Raw genomic sequence first — 26,177 nt, 5'->3', positions numbered from 1 at the left:
GAAAGAACCCTAACTATCCGCACACAGAGTCAAAGCACAACCGAAACAATGTTCTTCCGCAAAATGCATGGTTTATTTTTTTTTAACCGCTAGAGGGCCAAAAGTTACATAGTGCACCTTTAATTACTCACTCACATACTACCAAGCCGTACAGAGTGGATTGGTATTGGCAGAAGATGGAGAGGCACTTGCTTTGATGAGGGAGAATCATCCTTAAATCAATGGAATAGATTCAGACATCAGTGTCTCCATTCACTAAATGAAATGCACAGCAATGTGCTTGAGAGCATCTGATATAGCTGACTCACTAACATCCTCTCTCTCTTTTATGATTCACATAATTCTCCAAGCATCCTTCCTAATTCTATCCATTAGAATATCTACCGATCTAAAATGACTGGAGAAGCTTTTTCAACTGCAGCCTGTTGGAACATGTCTTTTCCTTTTATATGAAACATCTTTTCTTATCTGCAGACAATTAGAAGTTTAATTTCCATTTTCCGTCCTTATTTTCATCTCAATATCAAACTGCATTAACATGCATTTGTTTATGCTGATGGTTTGACGGGTGAATGAGCTGTCAGAATCAATGATGAGGGATTTAAGAGGGATCCGTAGATGCTTCGTATATCTGTCTCATTCCCCAAACTCAAGTGGACAGCACAGGCAAATAAAGTTAATCACACCTTAGTGTCTGGCTGTCTAGTATGTAGGACTACTATTTAGAAATGATCCCCTTATATGCAAATTTCAAGGAGGAATTTCAGTACCTTGCCAAGACAAGGATGAACAAGGCTGTGGGTGAAGGTTTGACACATATTGGCTGTGTCAGCTGTCCATACTCTGTCTAGTATAGGAAGCTCACTATTTTAAAACATAACTATCTTGAGGGTGTGTATTCACAATTCATCTAGTACATCATCAAGTCTTTTTCAGTGTGAATAAACTACTCACACTTCTACTAAATGGCATAGTATATTGCATAATATGCAACATTGTAAAATAAAGACATGAGATCACCACCATTCAGGCAGCTCAACTAAAGGTGCTGTCACATTTACCATTGTTCTGTACATTTCCGTGGGCGAAATCAAGTCATTTCAAAAGGAATCCTCTTTACTGTGAATTTTGCATGAGTGCAACATATTTCCCAACACAGATTTCACAATGGGTTGACCATCAAATTGCTGCTTAGTTTGACACTGAATTCTGTGAACAGCACTAAATATCACTACACTATTAACAACAGGAAATTTACTTTTTTTTTTGCCTCTAAAAAGTGATAATACAGTCAGCCAGTCAGTTTTCTATAGGCTAATGACTGTCTCACTGTACATTATCAAACATATTTCATGGCGGCTTACAAAATGAATGATTAAATAAAACATTATCTTGAGTTTGAATTATTTGATGTAGCCTAATAAATAAATTAAAAAATGCGTGGAGAGTCCAAACGTATCATGACGAAAATGTTTGGGCCTTTCCAAACTCTGTTCTCTCGGGAGTTTAGTTTAGGTTTTTGGTTTACAATAATCTCTGTGGTGGACATTGCTGCAATTTGAGATTTTTATGATTTGTTCTACAACTTCAATCAACAACAATCAAAGAGAAGTCGAGATAAAATCTGTTTTATAAACGAAGCAAGGATTAGCAGAATTCTAATCATGTCCCTCCACAATCTATTGCAAGTGAACACAATCCTCAGCAAGGTTCCTATAGCTGCATATCAATAAATACGACAGTTTATTCTCACAAAGATGAAATAACCAAACCCCACGCCTATCAGATTATACATAATGTAATGATGTCGTAGTTAAATGTCATTCAATTACGGAAGCGTGTATCTTTACATGGGTGTCTTTACATGTAGAAATCCCTTGAGGGGGTTAATTTAATGATTAACAAGATCATGCATGATATACTTACCTGACTGTTACAAAGATAAAAACCTGTTAAATATGAACTGTCATTACAGGTAAAGAACAAAAACTGAAACTCCAAAGGGAAACTCGAGATGAATGTTAAAGGAGAACTCCGGTCAATTTTAACATTGAGCTCATTTTTTTGTACATTTGGAATGCTGTCAATACAGAGAACAACGACAAAAATCGGTGTTGCCTACACCGAGTTATTCTATTTTTAAAATTTGCACCCTGTTGACTTCAATGGGGCAAGTACTAAACCTGCTTTTAGCCTCTTAACATCCTTGATGTGTCATTACAAGTGCACAGAAAATGTGAGTGATTCCTTCAGAGTGAACACGAGTGAATCTGACTGCAGTAGATGTGAAAGATATGTATAAAAATGATGTTATTTAAGCCAGCGCAAATACCTCTGTTTACATCCTGTTTTCGGTTGAAGTCCAAAGTAGTCGATTGCCGAGTTCACGTGCATAGGTTTAGTTACCTATGATCACGCGCGTGAACTCGGCAATCGATTACTTTGGACTTCAACCGAAAACAGGATGTAAACACAGGTATTTGCGCTGGCTTAAATAACATCATTTTTATACATATCTTTCACATCTACTGCAGTCAGATTCACTCTTGTTCACTCTGAAGGAATCACTCACATTTTCTGTGCACTTGTAATGACACATCAAGGATGTTAAAGTAAAATACTCCACCGTATTTTCATATTAAACTATGTTATTCCCTTAACTAAGACGAGTTGATACATACCTCTCTCGTCTCAGTGCGTGCACTAAATCGCTCTGTCTTGCGCAAAACTTTTTTAGCACTTAGCTTAGCCCAGTTCATTCAATAGGTGCCAAGCAGAGAAGCAACAAAACACCTTGACGTTTTCCCTATTTAAATACAGTTACTCGAGTAGTGTAACTCGACCTAGGACGGTGACACAAAACAAAACGTTGCGCTTTTCTAAGCGTGTAAAATGGATAACTATATTGTATGGCGGAATACCATAGCAAGTGCTTGGAAGCACTTCGACTTGGGCGCAGTAATATCTTCACTCGTGAAAAATCCTCTCACCGGCCCCCGCTCCCTCTAGTGAAGATATTATTCCTTTAAGAGGCTAAAAGCAGGTTTAGTACTTGCCCCATTGAAGTCAACAGGGTGCAAATTTTAAAAATAGAATAACTCGGTGTAGGCAACACCGATTTTTGTCGTTGTTCTCTGTATTGACAGCACTCCAAATGTACAAAAAAATGAGCTCAATGTTAAAATTGACCGGAGTTCTCCTTTAAGGTGAGAAACAACGTTTAACATTCTCAGTTGATTCAGCCATTTAAAGTGTTACTTCAAGGTTACAGCAATTTTAGAACTTTTTGGACACAAAACATGAGACAGTTTGGGATTTGTTGTTGTTTTTTTTGGCAGTATAAACTCTACACAGTTCCAATCAGAAGAAGACAAGCTACAAAGTTCACAAATGCGTACCACAAAATATACAGTAGACCTGGAGGGCATAAGCATACATACAGACATCCATAAAGTAGGACACCTTTTTCAAAACAGCGATCTTCTTTCTTGCAATACCAGCTAAATTTGCAAAAACATTCAGTAGTTAAGACATGTAGACTATCCTCTTTAAGAAAAACTTATTTTTCCTTTTACAATAAAAAATAAAATAAAATTGGTGTTCAAATATCTTGGTATGCAAATATTGACCATAACTCTAAATCACACATCGCACTGACAGAACATATGAGTACATTTTGCAAAATGATATCAATAAATGTGAAAAATAGCATTAAGATAAAAAGTACAATAATTCCATGAGGAGTCTGAGACAGAGGCCTTTACAAACTGCATGGCCATCATACTTTTTCCAGTGTTTGAGATGTTCATAGGTGTATTAGCTCATGTTCCATGTGTCTAGTGAAAAATTAAAGCATACGGATTCATTAACACTCAACTACATACAACGACTCAGTAGGTAAAGAAAAATAATGTTATATCCAAACAAAACCCTTTCCCACCCTCTACCAATCTAATTTCTCCTCAGTCCCCTCTTTAACCTCATTAAATTGTACTTAACCTGCTGCATAGACAATCTAGAATGACTGTTTTGTTGGTACAGAAAAGCACTGCATGTATGTGCATATGTGTATATGGCCTTATTGAGAAATTGCGTAGTGTTTGAAAAACTGTCTCTGGGTGTTGCTCTGACACGCAGAAGACCCGACTCAAAGAACAGCAGATTGTGAATCTGTTATTTGAAGCAAATAACAAGGCTCATGGCTTTGTTAAACATTAGGGCCTGGGAAAAAAATGACAGGGTGTTCCAACAACATAGTGATTCTAGAATGTTCCAGCTGTGCCATCTGAACAACAGTGTGCTATTATTACTGAGAAAGATACAAAATACATATATATGCAAAACACAACCCTGGAACATCACATACGAGCTTAAAGAAATCGCTTTTTATGTTCATATTTTGGTTTAAAAAAAAAAAAAAAGCTGCAATGAATATCAATATTGATAAATAACAAAAAAGATTATTACTCTATAACAACAGTGGAAAAATTCTCTGTCCCTCAACTGTTCCTTACTCTCAGAATAAATGAAAATTTTCATCATGTACTCACCCTCATGTCATTGCAAACCTATATTAGAAGATATAAATATATATAAAGAAAATCCGTTCATACAATGAAAATTAGTGAGATCCAGCGTTGTTCGGACTCCACTAACTTTAATTATGGAGAGTTGAAACTCTTCAAAATATCTTCTTTTGTGTTCCATGGAAGACAGGCATTTAGATTTGGAATGACATGAGGATGAGTAAATGGGTGAAGTTTTGGGTGAACTATGCCTTTAACAACTAAACACAGAGCAACAACTTTTAAGTTTAAAAAAAAAAGGCTGAAGGTGTTTAATTTTATATGTTTCTCTAAATGTATAAATAATGCCAACCTAGTGATATTAATAGCGTTGGTAAAATAAATTGAAGAAAAGTATAATGAGACAGCATGTGCATTTAGATTTGTGCTCATTAAGTAGATATTTTCCAATCACTTTTTAGCACTTTAATCATTCAAAAAGGAAAGTTCAGGTGAGAATGAATAAACTAATGAACTCTTAATCCCACTAGGAGCCATTTTAAAATACAAAAACCCAGAAGATAGGCCTGACCTGTCCCATTACTAACCCATGTTTAATAATTAAAGAGTTGGGTTAAAGTCTTTGAACATGTTCAAGCTTGTCGAGTTAAATTCAGTGCAGTACAGAGGAAATGAGATGATTGAGTTAGTTCTGTAATTCTGAACCACTTCCACAACTCTCAGACTTGAGCTAAATGGGTCTGTGCATTCAGATAATGCTCTGAGAGAGATTCACACACACTTTCATTCTTTGTGTCACCTCTGGCTTTTGGTTTCAGCTCAAAACATAGGTGTAAGACAATAGAGTGTGGAATTTAGGACATGGTCTTAAATATGGGCAAAAACATAAATGTTTGACTATACAAAGGATAACAGAGTTTGAACATTTCAGCAGTGTTAAATGTACAGCCGGACAGTGTATGTAATGGCACATCCAAATGCTTCATGCAGATCATGACCAAAATGTATAGTGGTCTGTAGGGTCTATGACTTGGGATAATGGCATGTGTGCAATTCTCAATCAAAAACATACACAGTAAGTGCAGTGTGTAATGCAAAAAGTGGCCGTACTGCACTATTCAACAACATGAACAAATCAACATAACCAGGGTGCAGCACAGTATGAAGAGCAACATCCAGTGTCCACAGTGACTTTTCGGAATTGTTTTGGGTAGATGAACACTGAGCTGCATTAAGTCATGCTTTATTCTATAGAATTGTGCTGCCCAGTAAATTTCTGATTGGACAAAGATTGCCTTGATTACGCAATCAGGACACAGTAGTGGCAGATTTACATTTTTTGCCCCTCCCACTTCTAAACTGAAACCCACCCTCAGTTCAACATCATAGCCCAGTTCAACATCATAGCCCGTCCTACAAAGCCCCCCCCCCCCCAAAAAAAAACAAATTCATATTCTTTGTCCTCCATCTTCTCTCTTATCCTCCGCATATTCTTTGTCCTCCATCTTCTCTCCTCTCATCCATCAGAGCACTCTTAATTCCACCACGTCATCCTCTATGTCTCTGGAGATCTTGTTCTTATTTGTCTCTTATCTTCTTCGTTTTTAACACTGTGAAAAAGGGAAAGGTTGTTAATGAATGCATGCTATTGTTATTCCAGAGGGCTGAATCAAAACCAGAACCACTGTGCTAAACCTAGTCTTTGACCTCTCACCTGTTATGCATGAGGTTTGTTTAACAGACCGGCCTCTTCATTGCCTTTCTCACTGGACTTCATCTCCACCACTATATCACCTTTCACCTCGTCAGATGCCCTGCAAGGAGGAAGTACAAATAAAGAAGAGATGAGAATGAATATGTGGACATGTGGTTTGCAAGTATTGGTTATAATGGTTTACTTACACATCCTTCTTGTCCTTTTTCCCACAGCTCAGCTTGCCCTTCTTACTGAGGAAGAAGAGAAGAGCCACCAGGATGAGAAGCAGCAGAACGCACACCACCACGGCGATCACGACCGTACTCGAACCCCCCTGCTGTTTCTCCGCTGAGAAGAGCGACCGAGAAAAGAGTTGGTAAGAAGTTGATGGTTAATGGTGAGTGTGAAGAAGTAATACTTATAGGTGGGAGAGGAAGAGAAAGGAGGACACAGAGGGAGAATGTGTGTGTTGAGGAGGGTGGGGAGGAAGTAAACCAGAACAATTACCAATTGTTCTTTTGTTGACAGGAAATGCGAGACCCATAAAGTACTCAGTGATACGGTCAGAGTTTGAGAAATTATATGCAAACACACACATACAGAAAAGAAGCAGGGGTTATACAGACCTGTTTTAAACATGGGGTTTCCTTCGAGCAGCATTATGGGAAAGAGAAAGTTGAGTACCATTGAACAGCACACGAAAAAAAAAAAAAAAAAACTCCAGCATTAACCCACAAACACACACATAACAAGGCCCATCAATGAGATGAAGACGAACACACACACACTCTAAAGTGACTGCACAAGCTAAACATTTGACAGCACGCTCAAGTATGAAAGGAAAGGACATCAGTATTAAGCGACAAACACCCCAGACAAAGAGCGGAAGGAAAGAGAGGAAGGTAAAATAGAACAGAATCCTTTATTGTCCCAAATAAGGGAAAAGTTAAAGGTGCACCATCAACAAAATAGAGGACAGACATCATACAAAGATCACATACGTAATACAATATACAATATACACAGTGTTTGGAAACCATACATAATATACAGTGTAAAGTGTTGAAGAGTTAGATTATGGAGTATGTACAAGAAAGAGTCCTGAGAGGAAGAGGAGGAGCAGAGAGAGCTGGGACAAGTGTCTACCTCGGTTAGCGGCATTGGGGTCTGAGCCATCTCGATCTGCACAGATGAAATAAAAGAATGAGGTTTGGAGAACAGCTAACGTTTTACACATAAATCTGGGTCTGTTAAGACACAAGGTATGTTCAGAATTGTATACTAAATACTATTTATTAAAATGATTTGCATTAATGCAGAAGCCTCATGCCCAATTAAACTGCGGGCTGATAGTTTGAATTGTTTAAATAGAGATATGACATGTCATTTCCAATCATATTTCGTCTGGATTTGTGATGTAAAAAATATCTGAGTAAATATAATACTGTTCAAATGTCTGGGATCATTTCTAAAAAAATATAAATATTGAAAAAAAAATCCTGATTTTCTCAAAAATAAAATAATAAACAATGAGCAAGATTTTAATAAGCAATCTCTCTTGAGCATCAAATCAGCATATTAGAATGATTTCTGAAGGATCATGTGACACTGAAGACTGGAGTAATGATGCTTTGGCATCACAGAAATAATATTAACATTTAAAATATTTTTAATCAGAAAACAGCTATTTTAAATTGTAATAATTTTTCACAACATTTCTGTTTTTACAGTATTGATCAAATAAATGAGGCCTTGGTAGGCAAAAGAGTCTTCTCTCAAAAATGTTCTAAAATAATTGTACAGTCTCCAAACTTTTGATCAGTAGTGTACATAGCCTTTATCTGCATATTACCTTTCAATTATAATATTATCTTTCAAAGCGAAAACGCAAGACGCCAGACGCCAAACTCCAAACGTGGGCAGTGGAACAGGGGGAAAACGCAAAGTCTCGAGGCATGTTTTAGTTTAGCTTATTTTAACTTGAGTGCAGCGTTTTGAGAATGCTGTGTCATGCGCGAGACACTGCTTAACTGCACAACAGTTAAACACGAGTAGTGCGTTCACACTGAAAAACATTGGAAAAGTAGCAGAGTGGAGTGGAATGACGTTCTGTGTGAACAGCCCCTAATGCCGACATCTATATTTATTTTTTTCACATGCATTAAATGAGTGTCAAATCAGTTCTGAGATGCTGGTCCTCAACCAGTGTCACGTCACTCACTCCATGCGAGATCAGCTTATTGCCTTATGATATATTCATTTCTTTTAGAGTCATAAAACCCTATTCGACAACATATAAAAACGAAATAATCTTTAGAGTAATTTTATAAAGGTTGAAGGTGTTCTTAAAAAACAGGTTGAAAAATAAAAAAGTTATTTAAAAGTCATGTCATCTTAAATTCCAATGTAGTGAAACAGCTGTCGTCAGGGGGTGCTGCAGCACCCTCAGCACCCCTAGTTCCCGCGGCCATGGTAGTGTATAAAACTAGATACTAAACTAGATAAAACTGGAAGTTTCTGTCTGATATTTACCTATTGCTGGATTACGAGTAGGGTTATTTTTAACCTAGTCATTTTTAGAGTGTAGTATTCCAATCCTAACATTGCCTCAGTTTTGAGTAGGAAGCACTAACCTGATTTGATGGACACCTTGAAGTTCATGCTCTTTCTTCCATGCTCATTGTATGCTTCACACATCACACCATTCGCCAGAACCGCAGCTGTGGCCTCAAGAGTGACCGTGCTGATCACCCTATTCCCCACTACTGTCACTGACTACACACAGACAAACAGACAGATGGATAACATTACAAAATACAATGAATAGAGTTTTCTCTGATGTAAATATCAAGTTCAAACCGAATCTATTTGGAGCACACAAATCCACCTCTTTGCCAGAAGGCTTCCAGATGAATTGTGGAGAAGGATAGCCAAGAGCAGAACAGTTGAGAGTGACCATCTCTCCCACCTTTGCAACCAAACCATTCCCTGAACCATCAATCTCAGGTTCACCTTCAAAACAAAAGCATGTGTTTATTATAAGTCGCCAATCTTTGAGTTCATTTGCTTTAAGCCTGTCTTTGTCACATGTTCATCCTAACAAATCTACTTTTCATCTAATACATCCAAATGTTTGGCTGAGGACGCTAAATGTGTCATCACTTTTAATAGCGCAAAAAAAGCTGTTTGGACAGGAGATATCAAGAAACAAAAAAATAATATCTAGTCTAAATAAATAGAATAATGTAAATTAATGTGTTTATTCTTTTTGACAGTTTTTCTTAATGATTATGAAGACAAAATAGGATACCATGGCAAACCAAATTATATAAAACCGATGAAACCACAAAACCTGGCATGGAGGTTTGTATATAATTACGACATATTTGGCTGCTATTTTTATTGTATATAAGTAAGATAAAACCATGTGACTGTGATGTTGTTTCTGCAACAGCTTCAGCTCTCTTACACACGAGTGAGCGATTTCAGACACAGCAACAGAGTCAATTACTGTGCTGGAGTCGACTAGGGCTATTAAGAGTCAAGGAATCTTCTCTTTTGGAGTCGACTTCCAAACACTAACTATATGGCTCTGAAAACAGTGGCTGCATCCTACACAATAGCCATGACGTCATATTCCATGTGCTAGGTAACAGTGGAGAATTTATGGACCACACTGTAAATTCCTCACCATCCTTTTGTGGAAACCAGGAGGGTGTGAACTACCCCCATGAATACTATAAATGCCATGAAGGCGTAAAGAACAAAACCAGGAAATCAACAGTAGAATGAAAGATTTCCTGATTGCACAGATAAGATAGATGGCACACTGCCTAGTGTTACTGTATGTCACATACTGCAGGACGACAAAGTGTTTAACTCATGTTAGAGTTTTATTATAGAAATTAGTTCAACAGTAACTGCTCACATTGTTAAGTGGCCATGGAAATATATCTCCCATTCATTTTCACCACAGGCATTTCAGGAAGTCGCCTTGAACATAATTAAAGTGCACCGAGCAAAAGGTCTATGAGGATCAACGGATGAGTTTTTTTCTTCTAAAACAACTCTACTGCTTTAATGCAATTTTTCATATTATCTAGCTAAGCAAGTTTGGACTCTTTACACATTCAGGAATTCTTATCAGAATAAAAGTATTTACAAGAATTCAAATGAGCAGCTTAATTAAAGTTCTTTACACCCTGAGTTCGGGGTGTAAAAATGTAATTTGTACAGCTGAAGCAAATTGTCATGGATCATAATTAGCTGTAAATGTGAATGTTGACAGTGCCATTTAGTTTGTAAGCATTTTGTTTACTGCCAGAAAACCTGAATCATTTAGCTGGTTTATGAAGAGACAAACATTTCCCATCATCCTTCATGGCAGCACAAGAATGATAAAACACACAGATCAGCATCAATTACACACCTAATGTGCTTTCTTTACTCTTCATTACGGAGCATTGGCGGAAAATGGCTTTTTGACATTTGGGGGGGAGAAGATAAATATGAAATAACGAAAAATTACTCCAAATCACTTAAGCGCACATCATATTGTAAATGATTTACAAACACGTAAGAACGAACTTGTGAGGACGTGAATGCAGCATTTGTTCCCATTTCCCATTGACAATATAAGAGCCATTGTAGTTTTGTCTTTAAATGTTTCATAATGTTTTTTCATTTAATTTTTGATAAGGAGATTTGAATGGTGTTTTACTTACTATTGAGCTCGACTGGTCAGCCATGACACTGGCCTGACCAACATTTTAATATTCTTACAATCGCTGTTACTTTCAGTTGATATTGAGAAGCAGTGATGTTATTGTAAACTTAATATTCTTAATACGCTGTTAAAAGTTACTCTAGATTAAACAGCATTTTCAAACAAACACGCTTCCCTTCTGACATTGAACTCCAACCTGCATCTAAACAATGTTCACACAACGGAAACCAGCTGGTATAACAAGTATCAACTGTTTGTTGACAACTCATGTTCTATCTCTTCAATACAACCTGCTTTGTCATTGATGACAGCTTATAATGACACTTTGCACTGATCAACCACAATAAAGCTGTATGTGTCCGTATATGCACTTAGTACCTCTGACGTTAAGGGTGACATTGGCTTGTTTTTGGAGACCTGGCACTGAAGGTACAGCTCCGACACATATATACACACCAGCATGAGCCAGAGTCACTTCCTGTATAGTCAACGCACCCGTGTTCAACAACATCTTTGAGTCCTATGAAATAAAGTGAGATGAAATGAGATGTTGATTCAAATGAGATCTAGTATAATCCACTATTTCTATTAGCCAAAAAGTGTACATCCATATAATATGAACAAGATTTTTTTTTTTTTCTCAACATTATGTCATTCCAAACCCACAAGACTTTATTTTGATGGTCCCTTTTACACATTCTGTTGACTACAAGTGACATTGCACCACATGTCTACTAACTCTCATTATGTGTTAGTAGAGTATTAGTAGACTGGTAGGGTTAGGGTTAGAATAAGTTGGCATGTACTTGCAAAGTTACTTATTCAGTAGAATGTCTGTTGGAGGACCATCACAGTAAAGAGTTAGCAGATATTAAGCAGACATTCAACTAATACTCTAATGAGAGTTAGTTGACACATACTGTAGGTGCAACATTAGCCTACTTATAGTGAACAGAATGTACAAAGGGGACCTTTAAAATAAAGTGTTTCAGACTTTGATTCTTCTTTAAAACAAAAATTAAGATATTTTTAATTAAATCAGAGGTTTCTGTCCCTCCATTGAAAGTCCAGGTGTCTTAAATTGAATATGCGATCGTTTTCTATACGACCTTTCGTGTTTACCTTATGTGATGCGTATGTGTGTTTTTATATGTGAATAAAAGCTTAAAATAAATCTGTTCATTATATAAAGCAAAAGTTTCTCTCCACAAGACTTGGATTAACACTTTGATTAACTTTTTGGATATTTTATGTTTAGGTTACCTGTACTTTCAATAGAGGACCAAAAACATCTCATGTTTCATTAAAACTATTTTAATTTGTGTTTCAAAGATTTACCAAACTCTTAAGGGTTTGGACCAATATGAAGGTAGCAAATGATCAAAGTGTTCCACTCTAGGAACAACTGGAGAGGGGATGGAAGCTTGTTGAAGTTTATACTTGCCTTTTTCCAATGCACGGTGTAGGCATCAGATGACTTGGTCTTACACAGAAGCTCCACAGTATCTCCTTTAGAAACAATCAAGGGGCCTTTAGGAGTCACTTCCACAGGGTCAATATCTGACAGAGCGACACAAGAATGAATGTAGCTATGAGGTGATGGAAAATTCAACTAAACGTGAACTTAGCAACTGATCCCTTTTTAAGCCCCACCCTCAAACATTACTGACAAACCTTAACAACTGCCATTTGCCATTTTCTAAGACAAGCTTTTGCTCTTTTCTAATGTATCTAACATAGAGAGGATCTGTGCTTGGAAAGTTAAACACTCGTTATCCAAAGATTTTGTAAAAAGATATTGTATTGTCATGGATTAAAAAAAAAATTTATTTGTGTTGAAAGCAACTCAAGTGTTCACAGCAGCATAATGAATGTGTTGTATAAACATTAGGAACAGTTGTGTTCCCTTGTAATCGCTTTCAAATGATGCTCTTTTCAGTTGATGTTGAGAAGCAGTGATGTTATTGTAAACTAAATCTAAAGCTATTAAAAAATTATTTTCATTAATTAAAATAAAGCTGTAATAAAATAAAATAAATATAAGATGAAAACATAACAAATGAAAAAGAGAAACAGAAACGTTACTTTGGCAAGTGAATTGTACTAAAGTAAGTAGTAAAGTAAGTACTAAAATTACTTAAACTAGAACTGAAATCAAATTAAAGCTAAATGGAATTATATACAAATTGAAAAGCACTTAACAAAATTACAAAAACTTAAGCTAAAATTAAAATGAAAAAAAAATGAAAAAAATACTCTAATAGTAGCCTATATAAAATAATACAAAAATAACAACAAACATAAACAAAAATAATAATGAGAAGCATTTGCCTTGATTGCCATGACAGTTTTAAATGAACTAGTGTGTAATTTTAATTAACATATAAAATGTCACGATTCATTCCAGACCATCTAAGAATAATATCCAGCCAATTTTTAACACATCATTACATTTGACTGATAATCACACTATTCTTGGAAATCTCTTTTTTACTGTTCTGTAAATCTTGTCTGAAATAGCGATGGTAATGAAGAATGTTTAACAAAGAATCAGTTATGCGTGTCATTTAATAACTTGCCCACATTTGTATTTATTATAGAGTTTGGAATACTTACAGTGCACCCTTAAGTGTAGAGTTTTCTTAAGGTCGACATTATCTAAGGCATCAAAGTCCTGAGCATCACACTGATATTCTCCAGTATCCGATCGAGTGACACTCTTCATATGTAATGTGCCTTGCTGTCCTCTCAGTGTTGAGCCCTTACAAGTGAGAGTAAATACGGGAGTGAAAATAAAATACTAGAACATTTGGTTGTGATTTACATATTACATGGCCTCTCACCTGATTTTTAGTAAATTCAAACTCTGGCTGAGGGTTTCCATCGGTCTCACACACCATCTCCACATCATCCCCCTCTTTGATTGGCCCCTGATTCTTAACTTTGAAGAAAACATTTTCTGTCGAATCTGATTGGAGGAGAGCACAGGATGAGGAGTTTGAGACGTATAGTTGACGCATGAGGCACGGGTTACTGTTTCTTTGTAAGTGTGTGTGTGTCTGACTCACAGAGCAATGAGAGGTTGAATTTATCAGAGTTCTCGTGTAGGGTTTTGTTTTCAGGCATGCGGTATTCCACCGTGCAGTGGAAGACTGATTTAGCATCAGCTTTAACCGGCTGCATGTACAGCGTGCTGGTGATGGTGAACAGGCCTGAGGCTTCCTTCACCGAACTAAGTATCATATACGTTTCTGAGAAAAAGAGAGGAATAAGATTAAATTTACAGTAGGAGATCTAAAAGTGTGGGAGGAGTCGCAGAATGCTAATTTAACAGATACATTATATATGTATATATTCTGAAAGGTATTTAATATAATATATTACTGCTCACAAGTTTAGGGTCTGTAATTTTTTTATGTTTTGGAAAGAAGTCTCTTATGCTCACCAAGGCTGACATTTATTTGAGTATAAACAGTATAAACAGTAAAATTGTTAAATAATATTACAATTTTAAATAACTCTTTTCTATTTTTCTATTTGAAAAAGTTTTTTTTTTTTTTTTTTTACAAATGGCCCCAAACTTTTGATCGGTAGTGAATATAAGTCCCCCATTTGAATCCTAAATTTTTGGACCCCACTATGATTCCAGTAATACTGCAATGGGTGGGAAAGAACATTTAAAGGACTTTAAAGAGCTGACTTATTCTGACCACTTTTCAGATTCTGCACTTACTTTCCTTTCGGTTACTTTCTTCAGGCAACGGATTGTCGTCTTTAAACCAGATAATACGAGGCAGAGGGAAAGCATTCCTGCTGGTGCACTTGCCCACCTAAACAAACATACCACACAAAAATTTGACATGCTAGATGTTGTTATAAGATTTTTAACAAGCTTTGCATTAAGTCATTGTAAGGCTGCACAAATGAAATATACATTTCAAGACTCATAGCTATATAGCTAAAACATCTACACAAGATTCACCTCAGAGGAGGAAGTAGTGTCATGACTGACAGTGATGGCCTGATTATTGTCTGTTATCACCGGCTTCTCTGGAGCAACTGTGAGAGGAAAAGGGAAGATCATTTTCATTAATAACTTAAATCAAGTCTGAGATATGGTTTCCTAAACCAATTACATGCAAATGGCCACTGCAATTGGCCATATAAGTACCAACACATTGAGGGGGAAGTCAATGAAAGAATCATGACAGCTGATAACTGGCTCTTTAAAATGTGCACTAAACCATATATACCCAGGATGCCCATTTATAATTTTCTTCTCCAACTTTTTATCATTATTTTAATGAATAACTGCTGCCATGATCAAAAGAAATATACACAAACATCTCTTTTAAATAAAATTCAGTTTACCACCTGCTTTCTATGGGCGGTAATACCGTAACGTTAAATGTGTCAGTCAAATTGTGCTGAGTTTTGTGAATATGGCACAATATAACGAGCCTAATTTGCATGCAAAGGCGCGATTGTGCCGAAAAGAATGACATTCACTCAGTTTAAAATGGTTTTGCCAGGTATAACTGGATTGGAGCTAGTGGGTGAATAAGAATAAGGTTTTTCGCACTTAAATACCTTGTGCAAAAAACTTTTGTGAATTTGCTGCTTAATTTTGCCCATGGAAACCTAAAAAATTAGCTAAATATGTTAAAAAGCAAATGCATTAACACTATGACACTTCCAGCTCCATTTCCAAATTACGCTGCAGCCACTCCCCTACCCACCAATTCACACGCAAGGTCACCATATCACTGCTCCCAGCTGTCATCTGGTTCTAAAATAAACTGAATCATTTTTAATAACATTAACAGTCATGCCATTCTTCCCAGAGCACTTAGTTTCGGTCGGTCTCTCAGTCACCAAAGCATCGCCCTCATGTCTTAATCTTTCTCAAAAATATTTTAAAAAGACACTTTAAATAAAGACCCAGCACAGAGAACATGTGTGAGTTTGCATGGAGATAGATGTCTCTTTCTCCCTCTACATAAGGACATGTCCCTCTGGTGCAGCCATTAGCCATGAAGCAGGCAGCAGCATTCGTCTCCTGGGAGGAGATGCCATTGTTTTCCAGTCCCACTGCTCTCATTCACAATTATTATAGCCATTACTGCCTCTCTCGCTCCATGCAGTCTGGGATGGAAAATGAACAAAGAGTCTGTTCTGCTGTTTTCTCTGATCTGTGTCTCACACACACACACACTCACTCACACACACACACACAATACTACGCAGCCTACGCCCTCCTACACACAAACAATTGTCTAGTTTTTCATAAAGTGACCCTATCACACACAGCTGGGGGAGGGTCTCTAAAGAAATAATGAATTGCTGAGCAGGGGGCTGAAAGTTCAATACCATCTAATACAGGCCAATTAGAGACGCAAAATAATAATAATAATAATATAAAAAATCTATAAACCGTGATAAATTAAATATACCATAAATTGTGATAAATATGCCATGTACCCTGACTGAGGTCTATAATATATAATATACATACAGTGTTACACCACCTTTTACAGTAAACTCAAAGTTCATTCTATGAAATGGGTGCCATCTCAGTGATTAAATATAAATAATATATGTTTAAAAATCTTTTTATCATTCATCCAACCATTTGAGAAGATTTATTTGTTAATCCTATTAAAATATTTACATAAATTTTAATATAATTAACAACTCATTAGTCAATATTTTGTTTTTCAGAAACCGTGAAATCCATTCAGAATTCTTTTAAGAATGGAAAGTTCAAAATAAGAGCATTCATTTGAAATTAATTATTTTTTTAACATTATAAACGTGTTTACAATTTAACAATGTAATGCATCTTTGTTGAAGTATTCAAAACTTTTGAATAGTAGCGTATTAAACGTCATTTTTCTTGTTCTTGTTTCAAGTCAGTGTATCTTGTTGTTTTACGAATGTTTCAATATTTTTACAGGAAAACGAGATCATCTTTTTACTGTGAATTTTACAGTTGTCAAATTCTGACAGTTGCAGTTCTGACAAAAAGTCTGTTTATTCTAACATCTATTTTAGTTTATGTATTATTTGGCACACAGAAACATGATTATAATATCTAGCTCTACATTTTACATTTGTGCTAGTCAGCCAATCATGAAGACTCTACAGAAAACACACCTCAACCCATCACTGATTAGATGTTCCTCCCTTAATTGTGTTTTCTCAGTATAAGATCTCTCAGCATTTCTGGGATCAGCGAGTCAAGGAAAAGCAGCTCTGCTCTCAGGTCAGTGGTCATTAACACAGTGCTCAATGCACATAGAGCTCTTTGGCTCTCATAATTCTTAAAATGACATCCATCAAACATGACAAGTGCAATCACTCTATTAATCAATAGTGTCAAATGCAATCTGTACGGCCATAATTGACCCCGGGCCAACTCAAAACAACACACAAGACTAATGAATAGGGGTAAAAATTGCTGGCCATATGTCCCATTGAGTTTATGGAAATTGTGAGAGGAGTGGATACAAGCACTCAAACCAAGTATAGGCTAAGCTAATAAAGACGTAAGAAATATGACATGCATTCATTTTCAGTCAGACTTACAGAAAACCTTGAGCTTGGTCTCAGCGTCAGACACCCCAAGAGGCCCTGCGGTCACTTGGCAGAAGAAGCTTCTTTCATCCTCCACCATGACTGGGGAGATGGAGAGGGACAAGTCCTTTCCCATGTTTAAGCGTTCTGTCAATGGTGTGCCAGAGTCAACACCAAAACCTTGCAGAGACTTGTAAGCGATTTGCATTCTTGCAGTTGCGACTTGCTGAGGATGATGGAAACACAAATTCATCAATGCAGTAAAGAACTAACTGTTGTTGAGGTAGGTTAAGGATGGGTTTGGTGGTATGGTTAGGTTTAAGGGTGGGTTAAGGGGTAAGGAAAGGGTCAACAGTGTAATTATAGATTACATTTATAATATGTAAAATGGTTTATTTCATAAATATGATTTAAAAATAATAATAATAATTACAGCTGAAATTACAAGCAGGTTACAATGTACAGTATGTGCACAGTAAGTGCATTGTATCAAATGATTCATTTAAATGTTAGTACATCGTAGTTAAAGACACTTAATATAAAGTGGGACCCAGTATTTTACATGATCCGTATATTAAATAAGAAAAGCAAAACAAGTGAGAGATTAAATGAAAAAAGTGATATATTCTAAGTCATTCATGTACTCACAATGTACCACTGGACCACAATATTAGAGGTTTCCTTAGAGATGTTGTATCTGCAGGGCAGTATGGCGGTCTCTCCTTTAATCACTTCCACCTTTGGGGTCACAGTGACCTTTACAGAAGCCAAACATACTGTAAAGAGAAGGAAAAAGAGACCAAAAATTACTTGTGTGATAGCAATGATGTCTATTTTAATTGAGAATTAGGATTGTTTTGGCGGGAAGGATCGAGGGCTGGATGGGCGGCAGTGAACAACACTCATAATAATTTGCCAGACGGCTTTTCACTGCAGCAGTCTCGGAGTCACACGCAGTGAGAAATGATCCACACGCTGTGAGACTGAAACAGCCATTGTGTTCCCGCTGCCTCCAAACATGAAGCCCAGCTGCAGAGAACCAGGTGCAAGAGAGAGCAAGAAAAAAGACTGCTGATAACCCTTTGCTCTCGTGAAATCGGGTAGTAGGAGTCCACAGTAGGGCTGAGCGATATATTTTATAATCCATAATATATTTGCAATGATTTTGAAGGCAATATAAAACTAAGAAACATCATGAATATTTTAATGCGTTTTTAATTTCTCCATTAAGTTTTCTTTAAAAAAAAATGTTATGCAGCTTGAGATGGCTGTGAAAGATATTTTAAATGTGTCCATTTTAATTCAATAGCTTCATTTCCAAAAATGGTGTAGAAATTGTATTCATTTCAGTGAATCTTTCCAAATTGTCCATTTTAAATTATGAATCCCATAAATCTATTTAAAGATCTTAATCTTATAACATTTCAAATTGCTGTTTATTGTTTCACAACTGTTCAAAAGATTGGGGTTTGGTTTACAAGAAAAAAAAAAAAATCTCAGCAAGGCTTTTGGAAAAAAAAAAAAAAAAACAAAAAAAAAAAAAACAGAATAAACATTAATATTGTTAAATAATATTAAAATAACTGTTTTCTATTTGAATATATTTTAAAATGTAATTTATTCCTGTGATGGCAAAGCTGAATTTTCAGCATCATTACTCTAGTCATCAGTGTCACATGATCTTTCAGATATCATTCTAATATGATGATTTGCTGCTCAAGAAACTTTTATTATTATCAATGTTGAAAACAGTTTTGCTGCTTAAAGGGATAGTTCATTTTGAAATTAAATTTTGGTATGTTTTAGCTTACCTCAAGGGCATCCAATATGTAGGTGTCTTTTTTTCCGCAGTAGTTTCAATTTTAATATTTTTAGGTCAAACCGTTCTTGTCTGTCAGTCATATAATGCAGGTCTATGGTCACTGTCTCAAAGACCATGCACAGAGTCCAAATTAAAACAATTCCCCGTCGTCCAAATTAAACAATTCCCCATCGTAAGTACACATTGATGGCCTAAGACACGAAACGAGCGGTTTGTGTGAGAAAACGAACAGTATTTATATAGTTTTTACCTCTTGTAACACAGCCACGTCCAAGTGATCTGAGGGCGCACGCGCATCCTGGTGTGTGACGTGTACGCAGACTGGTGCATAGATATATACACTAGATGTCGCCTTGGCTACGGCAGTTCATTGGAACGAATGTCTTTAAGGCGACATCTAGTGTATATATATATCTATGCACCAGTCTGCGCACACGTCACACACCAGGATGCGCGCGCGTCCTCAGATCACTTGGACGTGGCTGTGTATAAGAGCTAAAAACGATATAAATACTGTTCGTTTTCTCACACAAACCACTCGTTTCGTGTCTTAGGCCATCAATGTGTACTTACGATGGGGAATTGTTTAATTTGGACGATGGGGAATTGTTTTAATTTGGACTCTGTGCATGCTCTTTGAGGGGGTGACCATAGACCTGCATTATATGACTGACAGACAAGAACGGTTTGACCTAAAAATATCAAAATTGAAACTACTGCGGAAAAAAAGACACCTACATCTTGGATGCGCTTGAGGTAAGCTAAAACATATCAAAAATTTAATTTCAAAGTGAACTATCCCTTTAATATCAAGACTTTTGATCATATTAATGCATCCTTGATTAATACATTTCTTTAAAACAAAAACAAAAAAAATCTTATTGACATTTTAAACAGTATATTGGTGCATATCTGGACCTATATTTAATATTTATGTTTAATAATTTTCCTTTATATATAAATGATTAAATATAAATTTTCTTTGTGAAAAACAAACAAACAAAAACTGTAGAATAGATAACTAGATTTTTTCAAAACACTCCGAAACCCAGATTAAGAGTAATTTATTGTCTGTCTGGATGCCACACTACTCCTGAGATATTTCTAAACAAGGCAACTCCATGGCCATTTTACATATACACATGTGTATATGTAAAATGGCCATGGAGTTGCCTTGTTTAGAAATATCTCAGGAGTAGTGTGGCATCCAGACAGACAATAATCTCTTCTAAGATCCTCCCTCTTCCCTAGATCCCTCTGGCTGATAGACAAAACACATAAACACACCCACCAGCAGATTCTCATGACTCCCACCAGGAGCACAGAACCCAAACAAACAGCTCATGATCACTCTTATACAGTGCACGCTGTCTGAAGGGTTAAAAACAGTTCAGAAGAGAGCAACTTCACACACTGAGCTCTACAGAAACAGTGAAACAAAGAGACTCTGTACTTTCCCTTTAAAAATAAATCAGCACAACAGATTAACACAACGCACAACAGTCAGGTCCAGAAGTTGAAGAGTTCTGCATTAGCACTCAATTAGCACTGAAATGGGCTGATATGGACAACACAAGTCATCTAATGTCATAATACAAATGATTTGTGTATATTCGCTAGAAGCTTGTAGTAGCTATTTGCGTCAATAAAGTTCAGAGTGCCTTACAATTGTGTGTGTGTGTGTGTGTGTGTGTGTGTGTGTGTGTGTGTGTGTGTGTGTGTGTGTGTGTGTGTGTGTGACATTCCTCTTGTGATTGACAGAACGCTTCACAGATCTCAGTATGTTATAGTGGGGTCAAAGGTCTCTCTGTCTCTCATACGTTTTCCTCTGTAGTCTATGTGACATTCAAAAACAATACTCCTTTTTCATATCCTTTCTCTTATTAACTGTCTCCCTTGATTTGACTCCCTCCTACATCTCCATCACTTACTATCTGGCCCTGTCCCACATGCCAGCCTTTGCAGTGGTGATGTAGTTCATCACCGACTGTTTTGTAATATCCACTGAGAGTATAGTGATCCAATAGTGAGCGCAAAGGTCATCGCAAGGTCACAAGTGCACATTAAAGAACTGTTCACACCAAAGACGATAACTACAATAACTACTATAAATTTTTAATATTCGTTACTATTCTTTGAGGATATGGAAGTTCGCACCAACATTATAACGATTACACACACAGAAACTATATCATTGGAATCACTTTCAAAATGATTTTTACCAGCTGAACGGTAAAACTCTTACAGCCAATCAGAATTCATCCTGCTTTAAAGAGCATTTAAAGCAGCAGACGACCTATGGACGGATTGGTAGGAATGCTTTGGAAACCTGTGTTTTCATTCTTCAAAACATTTTTGGTTGTCCTAACTTTCGTATTACCTTTTTTTTTAGTTACACAGAAGAAAGAAAGTCATACAGGTTTGGAATGACATGAAGGCGAGTAAATGTTGAAAGAAATTTCGTTTTTATGTGAACTATCCCTTTAATATGTCTGTTTAAAACTCTCACCCCATTCTGATCAATACTACTTCTTTTCTGCCTAGGGGAGCAGCTGGACAGACAGAGGGGCAATTAAGAGGCAATTAGTGCCTCCTCTGTTCAATCTCCCCCTCAGCAGGGGCGGGATGGGGTGCGGTCAAGGGCACGTGCGGGTGGGTGCGAGTCATAGCAAGTGGTAAAGATAATCGGATTTAAAGAAAGAAAGACAGCATGCGTGATCGGCGGCGAAAGAAGCAGATGGACAGGAGACTTTCTGACTGTGAGCAGCAGACACATCGACAGACACTCACACTGAGAGGAGACCGTACGTGCACACACACACACACCCTCACATTCAGTATTTATGAAGCGCATCAGGTCGGCACACTGCATTCTGAAAACTCAAGGCAGTTTTGAGACAGATGGATCATTTCAGTACTGGCAACTGCTGGCGAGACAGTTACAGACAGAAACGGGCCAGTCAACTTCAGAGAGACAGAGAGCTGCCACTGTAAAAGACTTCTGTTATACCCCTGAAGTTCTACCCCAAAGTTTTAGATGAATCCCTCACACACGCGCACACACAGTAGGAGAACAGACGCTGCTGTGATAAGAGCCAGCTGCCTCTCCACTTCAACTTCCAATGTCTGTCTTTTTATTTTTGTCCTCTTTTTTCTAATCTTATACCTCTCTTATATAACAGTTCTTGTCCTCAAATTTGATTGGCTCAGTGAGCTGACAAACAGTACAACAGCACTGACTTTTCACTGCTTCTATCAGTCTGTCTGTGTTTGCACGTTCCAGACAAGACTGTCAGTCAGTCCAACCTGATCTCACGGGAAAACGTACAAATTCTACGAGGTGGCTAATTCGTACGAATTCATACGACCACATTTTTGCAAAATCGTACATATTTTACGAATTGCCCAATTCGTATGAATTCATACGAATGACCTACCCCTGACCCCGCCCCTAAACCTACCCATCACGTGGGTTTAGACAAATCGTACAAATTTATACGAGTGAGGTCATACGAATTCGTACAAATTAGCCACCTTTTTATCATTCGTACGAATTCGTAAGAATTGGTCGTGAGATAGTGTTTGCTACGCATTCAGGAACGAAAGAAGTGACTTATGAGTGAATCGTTGAATCATTCAGTCAATCGTTATTATTTAAATTCACCATGAAATCGAAATTGACTATTTTTATTTGTTTAATGGAATGTTACAGTATTTATTCTAAATGATTAATCCATGCACATCATTATTTTCTAAATTAACGTGCCCTCTAATCTTTAATATGAAACATTAACATCCCTCCCCCTCAATCGCAATTTCTTTTTCATGTCGACTTTCATGTCGACGAAATAATATTATTTGTGTAATATGTTTTAAATATTCTTTCATAATATATTTTAAGGCAGAGGCTATTTACAGTTTCTACCAAGTGTACAAAAGCAACAAATATTATCTCTTTACACCAAGTGCAAATAGCAATATGCCATTCACAAAAAGAGCAAATTTAAGTACTATAAAGTACGATAAATTGTGTAAGTAACAGTGGGCAGACTCAGTGCCATTTTTAATCTAACAACATGCCCTCCCCTCTACAGTATTTTATAACCTCATTTTTTAATGTTCTGGCTGGTGCCAACACATGCACACACAGAGGGACTGATGTATTATACAAATGAATGATGTGTATACAGTACTTTTCCACTGGGCGGACATACTGTACACTTTTGCAGGCCCGCACACACATATGGTTTGATATGTGGAAAGGTGATCGCTCCCTCATGGCCAACAGTTTCAAATGTAAACTCAATTTTCCATTAACACCCTGTCACGGGTACATCATCTGTCTCTTTTCTGAGGGCTCAAGCAACAGGAGCGGCACTAACTGCATGTGTTTCAATTGGTGCTCAGATGTTTGAGTCCGGCTTGCAACAGTTGCCTCGCAAATCTTATTCCTTCATTTCAAAATGGCCTAAGGTCAAAAAACATCTCACTCCTTAAAGCTATAGTTTATTGTTGTTCACTAAAAAACTGAAACTGAATTATCAATAGACTAGTTGTGTTTGGATGCTACACACAGAGGTTATAAACTGTGAGAGAGTGTCTCATGGGAGTGGTTTGAGATGTGGTGTGTGTGTTTGTGGCTGGAAACAAACACAAAAACCTTCTGGAGCCCTGTGGCTGATCTTAGTGACTGTAAAAAGTCATTTTAGCCATTGCTGCCCACAAACGATGATAATCTAACAGTGCTCTGAAAGTATCTTCACTCTGCATTTCTATATCTGCTTGGCCACTTTCAGTTTACTTTTATTATTAAAATAAAACTTGACCTTTCACGCTTCTCATTTTATTCTGACTACCTTTATTATATCCAGTCCGTAAAATAACTGAATGGATAGAAAATGTCTAACTGCATGTGACAGCGGGTGAGCACAGCTGAAAGGTTTCATTTATTCAGAAGGATCTGTACACTGAAAAACCCAACAAGTTAACTCAACTCAATTTGTTTACATATGAGTATTGTGAACTTATATATATCAATATATATAAGTTCACAATACTCATATGTATTTATTTTTAAACTTAAATGGTTTGCCGCAATCAGTTTCCTCAATCGGTTTGAGTTGAGTTAACTTGTTGGGTTTTACAGTGTATGAAAACTGCCTATGCATCTGACACAACCAGCGAACACAGCTGAAATCAATCACTGGGGGCAACTCGTTTTTTTGTTTTGGTGAACATAACATAGGATAAATTCACTTGAGAAACTGCATAAGAGATTGTCGTAGACTTTTCATAGAAAAACTTCAGAGAATTTATTATGATTTAAATGCGTTTTATTTTTCTCAGACCACTGGACAAGAGTTTTTCTTGTTGGTTTTTCTTGTTCAAAATGTACTGAGATTCATGCTTTTAAATTCTCAAATAAGTTCTGGTCTAACTTAAAACTGCAGTAATAATTGCTTATAGGCACATATAGAATTTGAATTAACTTTAACCTCTTTAAGAATTTTTTTCTAGACCCTCAAGTATGGATTCTGCATACTAACCCAAGCAAACAGATTCTGATATTTAAATTATATAAACAGAAATGCATTCAGACACAAACAACATGAATATTCATGAGGAAATATCAACCCACACATGTGTACAGTACACAAACAGAAAAAGTGTTAACCTTGCTGATTTTTATGGAGAGCTGTAATTTTCAGCGATTATGTTGTGCTGAACATTATTGCTATGGCAACAGGGTAGCAGAACTGCCGATGGGGAAACAGCAGTGAGTGGGAAGGGAAAGTATCAGTGCTGCCTCAATGTCAGTAGTTACAGCTGGGTGACGTTCACTACTGCCGATGCTGACAGCAGATGTCAAGACTTAAATTTCAATCCTTTTGACACACAAAGTTATTGTATGCATTTATTAGACTTAGAAAATAGTGTAAACGCCATATGGACCACTTTTAGGGAGATTTATTAAACTAAAAATATGACATTGTTTTTGTTCATTGAAATCAAAGCTGATTAAAATAAAATATAACTATTTAAAGGAAAAAACTTCCACTTTTAAATGCCTTGGCAACTAACTAAAATAAATAATTTCAAGTAGGCTACTAATATTACTAAAACTGAAATAAAAATAGAGTTAAAAATAGTCAAAATGACAAGCAAATCAGAAAACCTAAACTAAAATTGAATTGAAAATTGAAAATAAAATAAACGCTTATTCAAAATATTACTAAACATAACAGTACATAGACAATACTAAATTAACACTTCTGCTTTTCTTTTTGGTGGTATCTTTAGAGCTTGACACTTTAACTACAGTGGCCAGCAGTTTCTTCAACAATTCAAGAAACCATGCAGGTTTAAAAAAACAACAGCATTCAGACTAAAGACTCACAAGACCTCAAAAAGACCTATGAAAGCTAATTACAAAACACTAAGAAAACAGCTTCTTCAGAACAGGAAGTGGGTGGGAAATGTAGAACTTCCTTCCTGACATCTTCAAAAAAGGTGCCAAATACAAAAAGTGTAAACTGCAGATAAAGAGTATCTGTGAGTATGTGTGTGTTTAATGGATGTGGAGGGTGGAGAGGGGCATGATGGGTCCATGTAAGGCCTGACATCCGTCATCACTGCCATGATGAGACAAGAACAGGTGCAAGAGCACCAACAGCAGCTGCTGGCTCTCTCATTGACTTTGACACACACACACACACACACACACACACACACACTGGCACACAAACCCTCAGTCACAAGGCAAAGAGAAGAGATCAGGGTGAGCAGAAAAAGACAGACACGTACTGGAGCAGGAGAGAAAAAGAGACATAA

At 36.7% G+C, this 26,177-nt stretch overlaps 1 protein-coding gene across 1 annotated transcript in view; it reads right to left on the bottom strand.

Annotated features, from left to right (window-relative positions):
* Nucleotides 1-3,333: 3,333 nt before the first annotated feature.
* The window catches only part of bcam (basal cell adhesion molecule (Lutheran blood group)), a 51,406-nt gene continuing 28,562 nt past the window's right edge, over nucleotides 3,334-26,177 (bottom strand). The window contains exons 2-16 of the mRNA XM_081388300.1: nucleotides 18,173-18,300; nucleotides 17,537-17,750; nucleotides 14,931-15,007; nucleotides 14,682-14,778; nucleotides 14,017-14,199; nucleotides 13,792-13,916; nucleotides 13,565-13,709; nucleotides 12,393-12,508; nucleotides 11,327-11,468; nucleotides 9,110-9,234; nucleotides 8,856-8,997; nucleotides 7,369-7,404; nucleotides 6,429-6,570; nucleotides 6,241-6,340; nucleotides 3,334-6,136 (exon numbers count right to left, since the gene is read on the bottom strand). Coding sequence (XP_081244426.1) covers nucleotides 6,244-6,340; nucleotides 6,429-6,570; nucleotides 7,369-7,404; nucleotides 8,856-8,997; nucleotides 9,110-9,234; nucleotides 11,327-11,468; nucleotides 12,393-12,508; nucleotides 13,565-13,709; nucleotides 13,792-13,916; nucleotides 14,017-14,199; nucleotides 14,682-14,778; nucleotides 14,931-15,007; nucleotides 17,537-17,750; nucleotides 18,173-18,300 — 1,769 coding nt within the window. The 3' untranslated portion in view covers nucleotides 3,334-6,136; nucleotides 6,241-6,243. The remainder of the gene's footprint in view (nucleotides 6,137-6,240; nucleotides 6,341-6,428; nucleotides 6,571-7,368; nucleotides 7,405-8,855; nucleotides 8,998-9,109; nucleotides 9,235-11,326; nucleotides 11,469-12,392; nucleotides 12,509-13,564; nucleotides 13,710-13,791; nucleotides 13,917-14,016; nucleotides 14,200-14,681; nucleotides 14,779-14,930; nucleotides 15,008-17,536; nucleotides 17,751-18,172; nucleotides 18,301-26,177) is intronic.

This window comes from Scardinius erythrophthalmus (assembly GCF_964197995.2).
Source record: "Scardinius erythrophthalmus genome assembly, chromosome: 16".
Lineage (NCBI taxonomy): Eukaryota > Metazoa > Chordata > Actinopteri > Cypriniformes > Leuciscidae > Scardinius > Scardinius erythrophthalmus.
This window is presented reverse-complemented; position numbering and strand designations above follow the sequence as displayed.